The sequence below is a fragment of the Notamacropus eugenii genome, chromosome 3 (genome assembly GCF_028372415.1).
Source record: "Notamacropus eugenii isolate mMacEug1 chromosome 3, mMacEug1.pri_v2, whole genome shotgun sequence".
NCBI classification, from domain to species: Eukaryota; Metazoa; Chordata; class Mammalia; order Diprotodontia; family Macropodidae; genus Notamacropus; species Notamacropus eugenii.
This window is the reverse complement of record NC_092874.1, coordinates 262,905,609-262,925,338: the sequence shown is the minus strand read 5'-3', so window position 1 is coordinate 262,925,338 and position 19,730 is coordinate 262,905,609. Positions and strand designations below refer to the sequence as shown.

At 35.6% G+C, this 19,730-nt stretch overlaps 1 protein-coding gene across 14 annotated transcripts in view; it reads right to left on the bottom strand.

Annotated features, from left to right (window-relative positions):
* The window catches only part of METTL25 (methyltransferase like 25), a 141,565-nt gene that overhangs the window by 43,081 nt on the left and 78,754 nt on the right, over positions 1 to 19,730 (bottom strand). For 10 of the 14 annotated variants that reach the window (XR_011977301.1, XR_011977300.1, XR_011977299.1 and 7 more), the window contains one exon: positions 8,080 to 8,174. The exons of the other annotated variants lie outside the window; for them this stretch is intronic. Coding sequence is in view for 5 of the 10 variants with exons in the window: in XM_072655487.1 (XP_072511588.1) it covers positions 8,080 to 8,174 (95 nt within the window). In the remaining 5 variants the exon portion in view is untranslated. The remainder of the gene's footprint in view (positions 1 to 8,079; positions 8,175 to 19,730) is intronic. 14 annotated transcript variants of the gene reach the window in all.

Here is a 19,730-nt window from a genome sequence, read left to right as displayed (position 1 = left end):
AGAGGGAGAAGAAAAATGGGTTTGGTTGAAACAAATGGGCTTTTTTTTGTTTGTTTGTTTTAAAGCAGAAACTAAGGGTTAATCTTGAAGTTCTTCTGCTCCTTCTCCTTACATTAGGAAGTGCTGGGGTACACAGACAAGCCAGAGCAAGAGTGAAGGGTGGGAATGTGGGAGTTTATATATACCAATTAGCTTTATCCTGCTTGATTATTCTTCCACCCCTTTCCATCTATTCCCAAACTACATCATGGTGAGACAATTTTAAGTGTCTGGTTTCACCTTTAAAATGGGGGATAGGAGTTAGACTTACTGGGCTCTAACATTTCTTCTATCTATAAGTCTATGATCCAATGATTTTTTAAGAAAGGAATGCTCTTCTAATTTTTTGATTCCAAGCAAAAACAAGGTTTATTATGTAAGGGGATTTCGCAAACAGTCTCTAGGGAATGCATTTAGAATTGGATAGCCATATGGGGTATTTGATACTAGTATTTGATACTTACAATGCTATGCATAGAGTTGGTACTTAAAAATGCTTACTATAGGGAGGTTAGGTTCATCTCGAACAAGGCAAATTGTCTTGGTGGAAATCTTTGAGTTGGTGGTTCGGATGAAGCTTTGTAGTAGTAGTTAGAAGATACCTGGATAAAAGGGAACTGAATCAAGCCTGTCAGATGGTTTTGCCAGGGAGTGATGCGATTAGACCCTTCTGGAATAAAGTTACAGGGTGGAGAGTGAAACTCTTGCTGGAAAGAGATGACTGACATAAACATAAAAGTTCAGAAGGAGCTAAGATTGGCAAGGAACGCTAACAATGACAAAAGAAGTCTTTTAAAAACTCTATTTGAGGATAACAGGAAGATCAAAGAATGGGTAGAATGACTGCAACTCACTGATAATGATAAAGGATGAGAGAGAACGTAGAACTCGTCCACTTTGATTTTGCTTCTGTTTTCTTTGCCAACCAAAACAAATCTTTGGACTGGGAAGAACAGTGTAAAATTAGCTGATGGAGAGTCAAAAACCCAAAGAGAGAGGACCTTGCTGCCCTTTATGAGTACAAGTTAACAGGCAGATTCAGATGAACTCCATCCAAAGGTATGGAAAGAACTGGCCGATCTAATTGGTGAGTTGCTTTCACTGATCTCTGGAGTATGGAGAATGGGAGTGGTCCTTTAGGATTGGTGTAAGGGCAAATGCCCTAATTTTCAATAAACTGGAAGAGAAGAGAGTCTGCAAATTATAAGGCAGTGATTATGACTTCAACTAGAAAAACTCTAAAATAAAAAAGGATGGCAAGTGAATACAGAGAAAAGTAAACTGATGATCTCAAAGAAGCTGACATAAATTCGTGACAAACTAACCTTATTTTCTTGTCTTTCAGGGTTTCTAGAATGGGTGATCCAATGAAATGTTATGGGTTTTCTCCAACTGTAACAAAGCCTAGCATCTTCATCACATGGAAAAGATGTGGGTTAGACAATATTGCAGTTGGGACTGATTCTGGTAATAAAACAGAGTCACAATCTCCAAAAGCATAAGCATTGATGGTGAATCAAAATCCAGGTTTTTGTACTTTTGGCATTATCCAGCGCATTTCTATTTAAAAGAAAAATACTGTTGAAGCCTGGTCAGCATAACAACTTAGTATGCCCCCACTCCTCACTCCCCACAAGTCCTCTGACCCTTTGTGATGGCCTAGTTGGGATATCACCTTCTCTCTCCTTTTCATTTTGTTAATGTATTCATTCTCATTTTGTTAATGTGGTCACACTATCGTTTTTCTGTTATCAAATAACAGGAGTTCATATGAATCTTGCCCACATACCATGCACCTTAGGAAACATTTATTCAGTGATCACAACTTAGGAGATCTCACTGATCAAGTCAGATGACTGAAAATTATTAAGGAGGCTAGAAGGTGAACTAATATACTCGGTAACATAATGATAAAAGGCCAAAACAAAGCCAAAAATTTCTCCAGAGGGTGGATCAGGAGGCAAGAGAATTATATAAAGTTCTTTGGGTATCGCAGAGCTGTTCCCAAATGCGCAGGAAGTCCAAAGGGCTGTCAAGGAAGCCAGGAATGCCCAAGAAGTCAGAAGAACAGACCAGGAAAGGCAATAGGTTCTCACCATAAAAAGAGTACTTCTGAAGACAGAACTAAACTAACATTTGTTAAATGAAGTTAAAGAGTGCCCAGGATGGGCTCCTTTGTTTGTTTTCAATTTTGATGATCAGGATGATAGCTTATGTTCAAGCCAGGTGTTCTTAGCTTTGGCTTACCACCTAAATAAAGGGTTACAGACAGGCTCTTATCAGCTGCTTTATTTCAAGAGTGCCTGAGCATTGTATATGGAGTGCTTTTAGGCTGCAGGGCTGATTTGTTTATTTTTAGAAATTATAAAAGGAATTTCAATACGCAATTATGGGTAGTGGAGTAAAAAAAAAAGAAAGGCGTATACATTGTATTCATTAGAAGCATTTTGTGCCTAAACACAGGGAGCTATAATGAGGAAAATATCAAATGTTCCTTTTACAATTTATAATTAAGTAGGATTTTGTTTAAAATCTCATCAAGTTTAAAGTTATTTTGGATTGACTGAAGTAATTTTATTAATATTCTATTTCTACTTAGGACTCAATGTGAACAATCAATCTGACAATGCATACAGATAGGTCTTTTTTATTTTAAAAAAATCATTGAACATAAAAAATGTAATTTGGAGAAAAAGGCAACAAACAAAAACAGTAAAGTCAGTTTCATTTTCTCAGGTGTTTCTGGGATAATTAAAAAATGGCCAGGTTCATTTGATTGAAATAGCAAAGGCATGAGAGACTGATATTAGTGGGGATATGCCTTGAATTCCACAAGTGCTTTGCAAATTCACCTGCAGAATTTAGTTCTAAAAAGCTAACTCCGTAACTTCCTCTTAATGAAAATAAGTCAAGACATATACTAAGAGAATACCCATTGTAGCTGTACTGGAGGGAAATAAGTCATCTGGACCAGAGGAACTAATACGTGGGTACTGAAAAAAAGGAGAGGTATCACAGGGGAAGGGAAAATATCCCAGTTTTCAAAACAGGAAAGTGAAGAAATTCTGTTAGCTATATGCTACTGGATTTAAACTTAAAGCCTGGGAGAATTCTCTAGTAGATTATTAAAAAAGATGGTTAGGTAACAACTGGAAAAGATTGTTCATTTGTTTGTTCATTGTTGTCCTTTGTAATGAAAGAGGACCAAAGTGCCATCATAATATATAGTGTGTCTGATCAAACCAAGCTCAGAAGGTTCTACTCCAGATTGGGCCCAAATAATCTGTGAGAACATTTGGAAGGAGATGTCTCTATTTTAAGAAGATAGCATTGATTACAAAGAAGAAGTCATGTCAGGCTAACTTAATTTTCCTGTTGAATAGGGTTACTAAAATTATAGACCTGGAGATTCTATGGATATGTTATACACCTGTTTTTTGCAAAGGATTTGATAAAGAAGTTCACACTATTATTTAGGAAAAGATGGAGAGACATGGAGGGCTAGATGATAATACAATTTAATGGATTCAGAATTGGTGAGATGGCCAGATATAAAGAGTAGTCAGTCATCAATGGCTTGATGTCAATTTAGGAAGGGGTTTCCAGAATTGCCCTGGGCTGGGCCTTCAGTTGTTCATTTTGTTACCAGAGAGTTGGATAAATGTACTGACAGTGACAGAGTAGAGCAGTGGGCTGAATCTAAAAAGATAACATTCAGAAAGGACAAATAGTCTTACACTTGGATTCAAGGAAGCAAGTTTATAAGAACAGAATAGGATGGGGGAGGTGGGTAGGATGGTTAGATAGCAGTTTGTTTGAAAGAGATCTGAGGATTGTATTACACTGTGAGTTTCATGAGTCACCAGTGTGATATGGAAGCCAAAATAAGACAAAACAAAAATAACTTAGCATGACCTTGGGCTTCATTAAGAGAGGCACTGATCCCAGCAACAAGGAGGTGAGAGTCCCACTGTGCCCTGCTCCAGTAGATGCATTTAGAGTATTATGTTCAGTTCTGAGAATCAGTTTTGGATGAACAGCGATAAGACAGAAGATGTTCAGAGGAGGGAAACACAGGTGGTGAAGGCTTTTATTCATTGTCATATGAAGACAGGCTGAACAGTTTAGAGATAGTTCGGATGGAGAAAAGAAGATTCAGGGCAGGGGGTGGGGGTGGGACATTGTCTTCAAGTATCTGAGGGGCTATCATGGAGAAAAAGGATCAGACTTGTTCCATCTGGCCCCACAGGGCAGAACTGGGAGCAACGTGTGGAAGCAGTGAAATACCTGATGTCAGGAAAGACATCCATAAATTGAATGGGCTGGCTCAAATAGTAGTGGATTCCCAAGCATGTAAGTATTTAAGGAGAATTTCACTGACCATAAATCCAATACCTCCTAAGAAAGTCTGTTCAACTTTTGGAAAGCTCTAATTATTAGGAAGCTTTTCCTTATGTAAGCAAAAGCCTGTCTCCCTCTAACTTTAGTATGTTGGTACTAATTCCTAGGACCAAACAGAACGAATCAAGTCCCCTTTCTACATGACAGCCTTTCAAATACTTGAGGACAACTCTCATATATCTCCAAGGCTAAACGTACTCAGGTTTTTCAACTAATCCTAATATGGTACAGTCTTCAATGCCCTCACCATCTTTAATGTAGCTGCCTTGAAAACACTCCAACTGTTCAATGTCTTTTGTAAAATATACCCCCCAGAAATGAAAACAATCCTCAAGATCTGACTGGACAAGTCCAATAAAACATCACCTATTTCATTGTAAATTCTGCTTCTCAATGCAACGTAAGCATACATGAACATTTTAGGTGGCTGGCCATGTCACACACTATTGGCTTTTTGTAGCTTGGGCTGGACTGAGGCTGGTTTAATGGTTCAGAATTTGTAATGAGATGACACACTTATAGACAAGCTACCAGTTAACAAAAAGAAATTTACTTGGCCATGGCATGGGAAGGATAGATATCAATTAAGGATACTTACTGAAGTATCATTGTATTGCATTAAACCATCTGGGTGCAGCTTCATTGCCTCCATATTGGCTGTGCTGGTGCTCTAGTCAGAACCATGTGTCTAAACTAAGGGAAAAGGACTTTGTGGTAAAGATGAACAACATCTTAATCATTTCACAAGAAGAAATGGAAAGATGCAGAGAATATAATATCTCAGTGTGTTTACTGTTTATTTTGAAAAACTGGCTTACACGTTCATGTTCAACAAGGTGTCTCCCATCCACACATGAAAACTATTCAAGGTTCTTGAAAGAACTAAATAAATAATCCTATTCAGTGACCTTGTGGGGCAACTAGGTGGTGCAGTAGACAGAATGATGGAAAAGGACTGGAGTCAGGAAGACTCATCATCCTAAATTCAAATCTGATTTCAGGATACTTAGTACCTGTGTGATCCTGGGCAAGTCACTAAATCCCATTTGCCTCAGTTTCCTCACATGTAAAATGAGCTGGAGGAATGGCAAACCACTCCAATATCTTTGCCAAGAAAACCCCAAATGGGTATCAAAGAGTCAGACACAACTGAAATGACAACAAAAATTCAATGACCAGAAAAGGTTAGTGATCACAAATACAGTATCATATATAAAAAGAGCTGGAAAATCCTTTAGAGCCCATCAAATTCTATTATATCATTTTATAGATAAGAAGATTGTGTCCAAAGAATTTAAGTGACTTACGTAAGGTCATACCACTAGTAATGGACAGAACTGGTAGTTAAACCCAGGTCCTTTGACTCTAAATCTGATATGAATTTCATATCACACTAGACAGGAAAAAGGAAAACTGCATGCTGGAAAAAGGTGTTTGTTTGCCTCTGGATGAAGAAGTCAGTGCAGAGTTCAAGTTTTCAGTCTAGTGTGATGAGACAGTCAGGTGACCATCTATAAAATGATACCCACTCATGTCACATATTGTTGGCTTCCTGTATGTAGGTTGTTGGGCCAGACATAGGATACACAGTTATCAGAATATTAAAAAAAATTTACAAACTCCTGCTCTAGAGCTAAGAATTTTGAAATTTCAAGGAGTGAAATTTAATTTTATCCCCTATGTGTCTCTGAACCCAATCAGTATGCATTTGCATTACTTGGAGCTACTGCTGAAATGGAGGCTTGATGGTGAAGAAGCTAGAGTATATACACACTGAGTACCCTCTGGTGGCCAATGCGGATATTTCAGTCCTTAGGAAGGCTTTCATATTCATATATTTATGAGGGAATAAAGGGAGAAATGTATATTTGGGATCCCTAGCTATGCAGATCACAGTGTAATGAAAAGGAAACTGGGAGAAAAGTGACTACTAGCTACCCACACATGCATTGGGTTGTTGGCTCAAGGATAGCACCATCTATTATGCAACTTGAATACTACATGCCCCAGATAGCATATGTTGACAGACTGAGAAGCAAACGGAAGTCAGGGTATGAACCAATTTGGGCTGCTTATCCTACTGAGTGCTCCAAGTATGACATGCTGCAGCAGCAACGTAATAAAAAGTATTATGCAAGCACAGACTATATTAATGAGATGAAAATAACCCTAAAAGGCAACCAAAATTAAATTCATATGAACCATAATGACCAATTGTGGACTTGAACATCTGATGATAAAACACATTTCTCTCCTCTCAGGACAGAAGAGGACAGATGCTCTCAGACTTGGCTATGGTATCTGGTCATTTTGCTGAAAGGTTTTCCTTTATTATAAGGGAATGTTCAACAGAAAAGGGGGAGAGATGTTAAAGAAAAATGATAGTGAAGTAAAAACAAAAGGCAACAATAAATTTTAAAAAAGAAAACCTGGCTTGTCTACAGCTAGGGTATTCTCTCCCTATTATATCCTTATCAAAAACATGACCTGTTCCTGATGAAGCCATCCTAGCTATTAGTGATCACCATATCCCTTCGTAAATGTTTACAAACCATCACTTTGGTAGTATGTTAGAATTTGGTTAGGAATCTAAGTCACTTAACAGTCTATAGCTCGAAAACTATCCTTTTTGGAAAAATAGGAATACATGTTCATTTCCAGTTCACTTTAAAAAAAAAAAAGATCAGCTCAGTTATCACATCTGATAGTTCTATTAGTATCTTGGGCTGCAGTTCCTCTATACCTAGTGATTCACACCAATTTGGTACAGTTAAGTGCTACTAGACTTTGGACTATGGAATCCTAACTAGCCTTTCAACACGTGCTTTCAAATCTAATCTATTAAAATTTAGCATTCACGTTAGAGTATGAATAATTTTCCTCCTATTTATTATGAATTCTAAGATGGGGCAGAAAGTTTCTGCTGAAGTTTCTGTCATTTCCATTTGAGTTACCAGTTTTTCCCTATTACTCAGAAGCATGGTCAGAATAGCAGTTATCCTCATCATTTCCTCTCCTTTCTGAAGAAATATTAATTTTGTACATTCTTTGTAATATCCATTGTAGGTGTAAATAAGGAACAATATATGTTTTTTTGACTAATTTCTAGGTACTGAATTACTAATCTTGGTTGAATTTGGCACGTTATACTCTAAAATAAATATTTGACTTCTTAAGTATTTTGACAGTGGTTCTCTCTCTCTCTCTCTCTCTCTCTCTCTGTCCCCCTCCCTCACTTCCATCCTTCCCTTCTCTCTCTCCTCACACACACACATATTCACAACCTTAATGTGGATTCAGTTTAAAAAAAATCTTAGAAATCTTACAACTGCTGATAAAAGAACGATGTTAATTAATCTGGTGATTTGAGTCTTGACAGTTAAGATCTTCTACAGAAAACTAAAAATAATGTCATCCAGATTTAATCACAAAGGATAACCATAACATCATATGTTCAATGCGTAAAGTTGGAAGGCTAATCAATTTTTACCATGTTATGATGCAAAACAACATTTAATGATAATACTCTGAAGAATCTGGGATATGAGTCATGACTTTAGCACAATAAACCAAGGACAATAAATTCTGTAACATCTGGATAAACCTCTCAGTAAAGGGGGGGGGGGAATAGAACCATACCAAGCATGCTGACATTCTGGCATTTCGACCACAGCACCAGCCCTCTTCCTTTAAATACTGGCACATAGGAAACCCCCACATTTCCAGAGTGTAATCTACAGACGAAGAACAACAATATAGATTACTTAACTAAAAGTCTTCCTCTTTCACTTAATGTAAATCATCTATTGAGAAAGACAAACAGTAGTTAAACATGGTAGCAGTGATGTTTAACAGTTCATTCCAGTCCATTAACTAAAAGCATATTAGTGTTATGAAAACGGTATTTGCTCAACAACAGCTGTTTTGTGTTTAAGCTCCAGGTCTGAAAGCAACCAACCCATTTGCCAAAACTATTTCTCCAAGATTTAGCAAGGACAATTTAGTACAGAAAAAAATCTTCATCTATGGTGAGACTAAAAGCAGTAAGCAATCAGTGATGTGCAAAAATGAGAAAAATAATGATGATGCTGGTAAACAGTTCATGAAGATGTATTTTAATATGTGACTTAAATATATATCATTGATATCTAATATAGAAAACTTATTGCTCTTCTAATTGTCTGACATAAATTACTACATCGAACAATTTTCACTCAGTATTGCAAACTATTTTATTTTTAGCCATTACATTTGCTTTCCAGAAAAGACCAGCTGCAAAGATGTTTATTTCTTCATGTTGCAAAGTCTCCAAACTATGATTTCCATTTGGTTCAAATGTATTAATGATGATTAAGCGACAACCAAAATCAACATTCAGTGTTTAATATAGTAGATTTATTTTATGGCTAAATTACTAAAATTACATTACATTCTCAATGTTCAAAGCTTCTATATTGACTTTTTAATTACAGAGTGAGCAGTTAATAAATGCTTTCTGACTGACGATAAGAAGACTTGGAGTTATCTGTAGAAGTTTTGTCTTTATTAATCTAGTCACAGTAAACTTGGTTTTTCAAAATATTGATTAACTTTATAATTCTATGTGTTTTATTTTATGCTTTTAAAAACATTATTCTGAAAAGGAGTCCACAGATTTTGCTGTACAACCAAAGAGTTCCAGGAAACAAAAAAGGTGAAAAAAGCTTGATCTCACTGAAATTTAGCATTTCCTTCAACTATTTAAAACCATAATTCTCAGAGGGAGTCCAGAGGCTTCACCAGATTGCCCGAGGGATCCATGATAAACAGAAAAAAAAGTTAAGAATCCTTTACTTCTACGTATAATTTCACTAATGCTCAAAACATTCTACATCTGTAAGAATGTTAGTGGCATTTGATCACATTTAGGTATCTAGAATCATGGGAAAAATAACTGGTGTTTAAAATGATCAATCTTCATTTCAGGGTGAAGTTTTGGATCATTAAATATTTTCTCAAAGTGTCTAGCATATAGTAAGCACTTGATACATGGTGTTTTTCCCCATTCATTTATTCCTTCATTCACTGATTTGTTTATTAAAAGGCAAGTGCCATTTAATGTCTAATTTAGAAGTTTCCTCAATTTCCTATTCCTCAAGTTTTTGGTCCTCTTTGTTAGGAATGCTCATTTTCCCCTTGGATTTCATGAAGTAGTCAATTTCCTATCTCTAAGACACTCATGTTTTTCTAAGTCATTATGGTTAGAAGGGAACGAGTAATATTCTCCTTCAAGAATTTAAGGTCAGTGAGGACGTGGAGCATGTCTTTTCTAAACACTCTATCTTCCCTAATGACTAATTTTATAACTGATCTACACAAAGCACAAAGCAGGTGCTCAATAAATGTGTGTTGAACTGAATTAGCATCTGACAGTACATCACTTACATAATGGTTAACTCAAAGCAATTATACAACGGACTTCATGAGGTCATTTTGGGGTCTTTCATAAACCTCAAAACTATACAAAAATGTGAGCTGTTACTATAATTATCATTTTCATTATCCACAGTAGTCATAGTAGTACAACCACAGTATCTGAATTGAAAGGGTACTCTAGAGGCAGCTAGCCAGTCCTACATGATTCCCATGACAGTATCACTGACAATACATTCTGTACAGCAACCCTCTACTTGTAGGCTTCTAAGGAGCGGTAATATCATCCTGTATTTGGACTCAAGAGGACCATGGTTAGAATTCCAGTTCTGTCATTACTACTTTATATAACCTTGGTAAATCACTTAACATACTGAGACCTCACCTAAAAAATGCGTAGGGTTGGATGAAACGAACTCTACTGCTTCTTCCAGCTCTACATCTTTGGTTCTATGACATTTCTTGAAACAGTCAATTTTACTTTTATGTAACTATAATTATTACAAAGTTTTCCCTTCCATCAGGGATTAGCCAGTGAGGCCCCAAATACCACGGGACATGGAAATTTCTATATTTACAGGTTTACAGAATAGGGTTAGAGAACAAAGGGACAGCAGGGGCCGAAATAGGCCCCGCCAATTTCAATTCATTGTTCCTAGTTCTTCCCTCTGGGGCTTAAAAGAACAAGTGGTAATAGTGTATAAAAATTACCAGGAGCATTATAAAGTTCAAAAGAATTCTTTTTTGTAATGCTTCCATCTGCTCTGGAAACTTAAAAAAGAAAGGAATTCTACTACATTCCACATAGGCTTTAAATTCTCCACTGTCTTCCATTCTACCAAAGCAATTTCTCTCAAAATTTAGACAAGCCATAGTTCCAGTGTGTTGCAATGAATTCCAACAGTGATTCTTTCATTAATTTTTCCCTGTCATATAGCAATCACAATAGTACAATAATTGCAATACAAGTAGGGTCATTTGGAAACTACTAAGATGGTTCAATGGCACAGAATACAGTTATTATATTTGTGAAAATCAGACTATTTTATTTATGTTCACGGTGATTACGTTTGCCTACTTTTTTGTCAGTATTTCATTGTTCAACAGCATACTCAGGGAAAAAAATCCAAATAACTCTTCAGAGTCTTAATATCAACCCTAGACAAGAGGTAAAATTACCTTTAAAACGTTTTTAAAAACCTTTGATGGAATTTTCTGTTACAATACACTCTGTTCGTGTGGTATTCTGACAAGCAAACAAACAACGATACAAAAACCTAAACACTTTGACTACAGAGTAACAGCTCACATTTTTGTTAGCGGTGGTATTTTTGTCGTGTGAGATCCATGATGCCTACTTGAAACTACTTCTGTTTTATATACCTCTTTGTTCTCTGACCCTTTTTTGGAAGCCTAAATTAGAAATCAGGTTTTCCTTACTCTAGGGCCAGCTCTCTATATACTGTTAACCAAAAACAATACGTGAAGCCACCTATCTGCCTCCTAGGCAAACGCAAATTAAGTGACTTATCCAAGGTCACGCATCTAGTAAGTGTCTAAAGTCAAATTTGAATTCAGGTCTTCCTGAGTCCAGGCCCAGCACTCTATTCATTGAGCCATCCAGTTGCTTCAGTTCTGGGTTAGAATGGTCTAGTTACCCCCTCACTAAAGGATTTAGGTATTGAAAGGTATTGGGGAGAGGATGATTAATTCTTCAGTAATTACTTGATAAAAATAGTGACTGTAATTTCAAAGTAAAAGATCATTAATTTACATTTCAAAAACCACTAAATGCACATTGTTACTTCAACATATTTAAAATAAATACCATTAACGAATTAGGTTTGATACAAATGTACCCGTCCTCTGAAGCATTTTTTTTCTTTTCTCTTTTCTTATTCTTGAGTGCTAGGCTACGTAAACATAGCATAAGTTGTGGCAATTCCTAAGCAAACTGAAAAGATTATGAATATGGCCCAAGGAATGAACCCTGATGGTTTTCTGAGGACCAGATCAGCAGTTAACTAACCACTTGGAGGCTTGCCATCAGGTGATTAGATGGATGAATAAGGTACCTCAAGAATATCATTAGTGACTGGAATATAGGAAGTGTTTGATGAATGTCTTAGAAGTATACTAATAAGGAAGAAAGGATGAAAAGAAAGAATTAATTTCTCCTTTTGGCTACAATTTTTCTTATTGAATAATATTCTGTATAGTTTCCTCTCCATGAGTATTCCTGTATGCAACTTACAAGTTAGAAAAATATACTAAAAAAAAAAAGTATTTACAAACTAAAATTATAAATTCAAAAATAAATAAATTGTATGTTCAGGATACTTTCCCCCCTCCCCACTAACACTGATTCTAAATAGGAAACCAATGTTGCTCTGAAACATCTGAATTTGTGTAACACATAGAATAAAATTTAAAAAAATACAAAAAGCACTCCATTCCTCAAAAACTTGTTGTTATGGACTGAAAAGTTTTATTGTGATATTGGAAAAAATTATTTATAAACTATAATTACAAACTAAAAATCTCACTTTTGGTTTTCTTTTATGTTTAAAAGTATATTTTCTACATGTTTAGACTTATAAATTACTCATGTGAAGCATCGATAAAAATGAATGCATAAATTTTCAAGATGTAATAAAAATATAGTGTGGAAGATAAAAAAAGGAAAACAATTATTTCTAAAAGAACTTCCAAATTATCTAATAACAACATCCAAATTCGAGTCTTCTTAAAAGAGATGAACATATAGCACTATCAAATGTCCTCTAAAAGTCGAGCTACTCATATTTTCTAAGACTGTGAAGGCAGCACAGTGGAAAGAACACCGTATCTGAAGTCACGAAGACATCTTCCTGAGTTCAAATCTGGCCTCAGACACTTCCTAGATGTGTGAAGTTTAACTTTGTTTGCCTCAGTTTCCTTAGCTGTAAAACGCCCTAGAGAAGGAAATGGCAAACCACTCCAATATCTTTACCATGAAAAATTCAAATGGAATCATGAAGAATGAGACGTGACTGAAAAATAACTGAAAAATTAAAGAGATCTATAGTACTGTATTCTTGTGTATACAACATGGCAAGTGGAAACAAATCCATGTGCTTTACCACATTGCATTTGACACCAAAATGATTAATAACCTTTGCATTAGAGTTTATTCAATGACATATCTGATCTTTAGTTACAAATTTCTAAGAAAACCTGTGAAATAGTAATAAGCAGATGGTAATTTGTCTATTGTGCAGAGTTGAGGTAAAGACATCTTCAAATAAAGTGGAATTTCAGATTCATTTAATAGTGCAGAGAAAGTTTTGCTCTTAGTAGTGCATACCAAGAAAATTCCTGCCCTATATTTCTTCATTAGGATATATGACTAAAAAAAAAAGCTAAGGACTAAGTGCTTTGAAACTGATTTTTACAAGATATACATTATTTAGTTTGGTATGTTTGAATTTATCAGCCGCAGTATTTTCTAGCAAATCTGTAAACATAGATTGCTTTTATATTTAAATACAGTTCATAAACTCTACCAAATAAGTATAAATCTTACGGCCAAAACAAAAAGAAAATATCAAGATCCAAAGCTAAAGGTGGCCATAAAAGCAGGCAAGTATGTTTTTTTATGTTTGTGATATGTATGTATGTGCATATAATATCATATATACATATGATATACATGTATGTGCATAAGATAGTTTCCGTCAATTTCCCAAGGTTTTGGGGAGTCATATAGCACCGAGCAACCAGGGCTGACGGGAGGTTCAAATGAGAAATTTGTAAAGTGCTTAGCACAGGGTCCATCACATAGAAGACACTTAACAAATGCCTCTGTTCCTTTGCTCCTTCATTCTTTCACAATTCTTTTACTCAAGGAATAACGTAAGGGTTATCATGCAGGAAACAGACCATTAAAAAGAAAAAGACTTTGTTCATGGATCAAGAATGAGGAATGAAAGACGAACAATTCAGATGTGCTGGTAATAAGATAAAAAGGACCTTGAGGAAAGTATTAACATACTGAAAAGACCCCTTGTAGATGGGAGATATTGGAGAACGTAGACCAGTTTAACTGTAGAAGTCAGTGCAGTGGGTGTCATTCTGAACTAACAGAGAGAATATACCATCAGTGAGATCAGAGATCCCAAGGAAACCTGTGTGAGCTAAATAGAGAAGTGAGCACAAATGGGAGAACGGCAATAACAATGGAAAGAAAAACTTAAGAATTCTGATACACACAACGATGAGTCATAATCCCAGAGGACTGGTGATGACTTATGCTACCCATATCTGGACAGAGAAGTAGGTGATGGACTCAACATTCGGAAGGAGACATAAATTTTTTGGGACAGAACCAATGTGGGAATTTGGTGTGCTAGATTACATATAGTAAGGATATGGAAGAAGTATAACTAACAAGGGCTTGTAATAATGCCAGCCCCTCCCCCCAAAACCCCAAATCCACCAAAACAGAAACTTGCAACAATATAGGAAGAATAAGTGTTGATGCTCAGAAACACACAAGAGCTAAAATTGAAGAAAGGAATCCTCAGTGAAGCCCATGTCCACATGCTAATAGACACAGAGTTGGTGAACCAGAGGGTCAAAGCATAACAGCTAATAATTTCTTGTCTTGTTTTAATGATGATGTCATACTTCAAAAGATTTAAGAGTGACTGTATCTGATTGTTACCAAAAAGGAGCAATGAGTGCTGGGATGGAAATAATATTAACCTTGGGAGAAAGTGACTACTCCATCTTAAAATACGTGATAGGGAGAAAGAGGAAAGCCAAGTAGTTTGCTAGGCACCCTAGATTCAGTACAGCAGATTTTTAAAAGTTCAGAGAAAGTATAGTAAGAGTTCTCTGGGTGAGAATTCTATGGGGAAAGTTTCCAAAAGGAAAAAAAAAATTCTCAAAAATTTCATTCTTGAGATGCAAGAGAAAGGCATAAAAAGAAATGTTTCTTCCTTCTGATGAAGAAGAAAAGAAGTTGTCTTAAGAAGTTGGTAAATGTACACAAGGGACTAACCAATCAATTTAGGCTTTAGAAGATATAAACAAATACATATAAAATTTCAGAAAAAATTAATATGAATATGAAAGTATGTCACAGTTCTTCAGGCAGTGTAAGGAATGCTAAAATTCAAAATGAACTGAAGATCACAAAGACAATTTAGGACAACAAAGACGCTAATACAATTCAGAATGAAAAAAAAAAACCCAAAATGTATATTAACAAAATAGAGCAAGAGAGAAATAATGAACTGAATATATAATTAAAAACCACCACAACAAAAAAGAATCTCTAATCATCACAAAAAAAGCACATCTAGACAAATAGGGAGAAATAGATAAACTGGAAACTAAAAGGACTGTCAGAGTGATAAACATAACTACACGCTAATTCTCTGAGAAATCTAATAAAATGGATCAATCTTTAAACATCTCAAAAAAAAGAAGAAATATCAAATCAACAAGAAGGCAAAATTACAACAGGGAAGAAGTGAAAAGAATTCTCAAAGCTGCTCCACAATTATGTGCCAACAAAACTGACAATTCAAAAGAGAGGGTTACAAACAAAAATATGGTATTTAAATTTATAGACTAGTAAGTAGTGATCTTACATAATCTAATCCCACTAAAGGAAACTGATCTAGCTATAAAAGAATTATCTGATCCAAATAGATTTTTAGAAGAATTCTATCAAACATTTAAAGAATAATTACTGTCTATCTGTATTATAGACATTATTCTCAAAAACTGAGAAAGACAACATACTACTAAATTTGCAAAATTAATAAATTTTACAAAATAAATATCTTAATACTTAAACAGGGAAAGAATAAAATAAAATAGAACTAGAGAGGAATAAATGAATATCAATCTAAAAATGTAAATACAACCCTAGAAAAAAGACTACAAAAGACCTGATTAGCTATGAAGACTTGGTTTAGCTTACTGCTTTCTAGTGGCTCCCTGATCTCTATAAGGAGAGTCTATAAGGAGTTTCAACTCCTGCCCTAAGGCAGATGAACAGTATAACTAAAACCAGGAAACTGAAACCTATACAACATTATATATAGATCCTGTTAGATTCAGGTGATACACTATTAATTTTGCTTAATATTTTCCCCCACTTTATTTTTGTAAACGAGAACTTTCTGGATAAAGTTGGAAGAATAATACATTTGGAAATGAAGGTAATGTAAAAAATCAAAGGGACTAATACTATACACACATATGCACACACATATATTCAATAAACATTTATTAAGTGGCCACCATGTGCCAGGCAGTGTACTAAATGCTGAGGATACAAGAAAAGGCAAAAGACAGACTTTGTCCTCAAAGTTCTTACAATCTAATGGGGGAGACAATAAAAATAAATACATACAAAGCAAGTTACATACAGGATAAACAGTCAATAAGAAAGGAAAGGCATTAGGATTAAGAGGGTTTGGGGAAGGCTTACTGTAGAAGACAGGTTTTTACTTGGGATTTAACAGAAGTCAAGGAAATCAGTAGCAGAGATGAGGAGAAGACATCATTCCAGGCATGGAGGAAAGCCAGAGAAAATATTTGGAGCTGAGAGCTTGTCTGGGGGATAGAGAAGAGATCAGTCACTATATTAAAGAGTCTGAGAAAGGGAGTAAGGTATAAGAAGACTGGACAGGCAGTGGAGCTTATTTTATATTTGATCATGGAGGTTGAGAAAGAGCAACTGGAGCTTATTAGGTAGAGGGTTGACAGAGTCAAGCCTGTGTTTTAGGAAAAACACTTTGGTGGCTGGATAGAGTATGGAATGGGATGGCGAGAGATGTGAGGCTGACAGTAAAGCAGGCTGTTGCAATAGTCTAGATGTAAAGTGATGAGGGCATGCCCCAGAGTGGTGGCAGTGTCAGAGGAAAGAAAAAGGCATATTGGAGAGATGTGGCAAAGGTGCAACTGATAGGCCCTGGCAACAGATTGGATAGTGGGGAGTGAGGGAAAGTGAGGAAAACCACTGGGTTGTGAGCCTGAGGGACTGGGAAGATGGTACTGCCCTGGACAGGAACAGGAAAGGCAGGATGTGATTTAAGGGGAAAAATGAGTCCCATTTTGGACATGCTGAGTTAAGATGTCTCCTGGACATTCAGTTTCAAATGTTTGAAAGACACTTGGAGATGTGACAATGGAGGTCAGCATAGAGGTGAGGAAAGGATGGGTAGATTTGAGAATCACCAGCACAGAGATGGTAGCTAAATCTATGGGAATTAATGAGATCACTGAGTGAAGTAGAATCTAGGGAGAAAAGAACCCTGTGTGCTGAAGGGCATGATCTGGATGAGGATCCAGCAAAGAAGACTGAGAAGTGGGCAGACAGGCTGGAGAACCAGGAGAGAGTGGTGTCCTGAAACCAAGAGAATATCAACAAGGAGCACAGAGTGATTAGAGTTTGAATCAGTGGTTCTGCCATTTACTATCTGTGTGCCTGGGCAAATGCTGAGCAAGTCCAAGATGCAGCTTCTATGGGTTGTAACTTCCTTATAAGAGGATTTGGCCAGATCTTCTCTACCTAAGGTCCTTTGCAATTCTAGCTTTAAGATCTTATGAACATTACAATAAAATATTATGTAAGCATATTTATAAAATATCAACATATGCAAAGAAAATTAGTCCAAATTTGTATATTAAATCAGTAAAATGTATAAAGAGAAATTTCAAAAGCTTGTTCTATATTGCTTTTGAAGTTTCTTTTCAGACAAAAATTCCTATCAATTTTATATCTTCAATAAAAAGTAGTTCCCTTAAGTATTTCTTTTAAGTGTGTATTTTCAGTTTTTCTCTTGCGATAGATTTCAAAGTCTTTCCTTTTTATTTACCGTATTTGCACAAGAAGCAGTTTTTTTTTTATGTTGGACAAATACAATATGCGTGAACATCAAAAAATCCCATTTTTTCGGTCACAAAAAATAACGAGGTGCAAATTAAAGAAAGAAAGAGGCAAGAATATTTGAAAGCTTCATTTCTAACCACTTCTAGGCAGCACTAGAATACCCTAAGGCAAAAATAAAATCAGCGCCAAGACTGCAGAAAACACACAACTGACGGAAGATCAGATACAGCTGTCAGTGTGAGGTAATTGTGCATAGACTGCCAAGCACCATCTAGAAATCTCTGTACGAATCCCATACTTATTGGCAAGGATTGCTTTGGGACTCAAGCCAGAATCAAACAGTGAAGAGTAGTAATGTGATAGGGCACCCAAAGCTTAGACACAGCTAAATTCACGCAGCTGGCACCAAAGGCTACTCATCAGCTATGTGGTTACAAAGACCTAGGAGGTAGACACCAAGTAAATAGCATTCAAGGATGGCTAGTTCAATACATATATACACATACATACATAATATATATGTATAACGTATATTATACACACAAAGTATATATATATGTATAATATATATTTACAAAAAGCTACAGTTAGAACTAAGAGAGAGGTCAACAGGAAAGGAATTTATCTAGTAATTCCTAGTCTAATTGCAGAAAAAGTATGTAATCAACAAACTGACAAGAATATTTATAGCTGTCAAAGTGGAAAGTCAGAACCAGCATTTTACTACTCATTATGGTGAAGCTATTTTCCATGAAATCACACATAAGTCCTTGTGCAGGGGCAGGAAAACACACACTAAAACATGCATTGCCATGTAGCACAGAAGTACAATTGTCTCACATTCTTAGTTAACAGTCATATGTACGGACATTGAAGGAATATAGTTACTTATGCAAAACCAAAACAAAAGCAATGTTTAAGGGAAAAAAGATGAATAAAAATGTCACAAATACACAGATATACCGCTGTCTAAACAAATTGACTTGGTCCTTGAAAAGAATATAAATCTCAGCTCTAATCAAAAGGGACCTTACAGATCATTCTGACCAATGCTCTCATTTTATAGGTAAGGAAACTGAGGCCCAGAGAGATTTAGCAATCTTTTCAAGGTTGCACTGCTCCTTAGTTATTTAACTAAGTTAAATTATGATTCAAACTCTTTTCAATAACACATTACCATCAAACTATTTCCCATTTGACTAATCTCACCTATTAAGCAATGGTTTCTCTTCATTTCTCATTGAGTTTTGCCTGGCAGCAGCTACTACTTGTTTGTCACTAAGTTTTCCCACACATCTGCACCCCTATCTTCTTAATCAAAGGTTTAATGATGAAGAAATTAAATGCAGCAAAAGACCTTTGTTTTCTTAAATGGCTTTTTGCCATTACATAATGTAAAATGATCAGCTCTTTGAGTGCACTGTCTGATGTTGTCTGAATCTTCCAAGAGTTAAGTCAGGATGTGCCAAACTATTTCTTTTAAGATCAATCAATTCAGCATTTCCTTAGCAGGCATGTGTCTATATCTTATTCACTATGAGGTAAAAAATAAGTTGGAGGTACAAGGACTATATATTAAAATTAGATGAGTAAACATGACACAACAAAACAATAAGGCAGAATTTCACACACAAGACTATCTCTACACTTATCTATGGATACATACTCATATGATATAAATCTATATCTAGATATCTATATCTATATACATCTGTATTTCTATATATCTATAGTAATACTGCCATTAAAGAAAAGGATTGTTCTAAAAGCACACTTTGCCATCAGAAACTTTGCTACTAAAGATAGAATAAACAAACATGAGTTTTGAGATGTTGAAAAGGAGGTATTAGTAACAAATATAATTAAATGAATGAACAAAAAAATCATTAAGCATTTATTAGGTACCAAGCAAATAGTCTCTTTTCACTGATTATTGTAATTTTTGTGGACAATTCTTTTTTATATAAACTTCATTTCCGAAAGTATG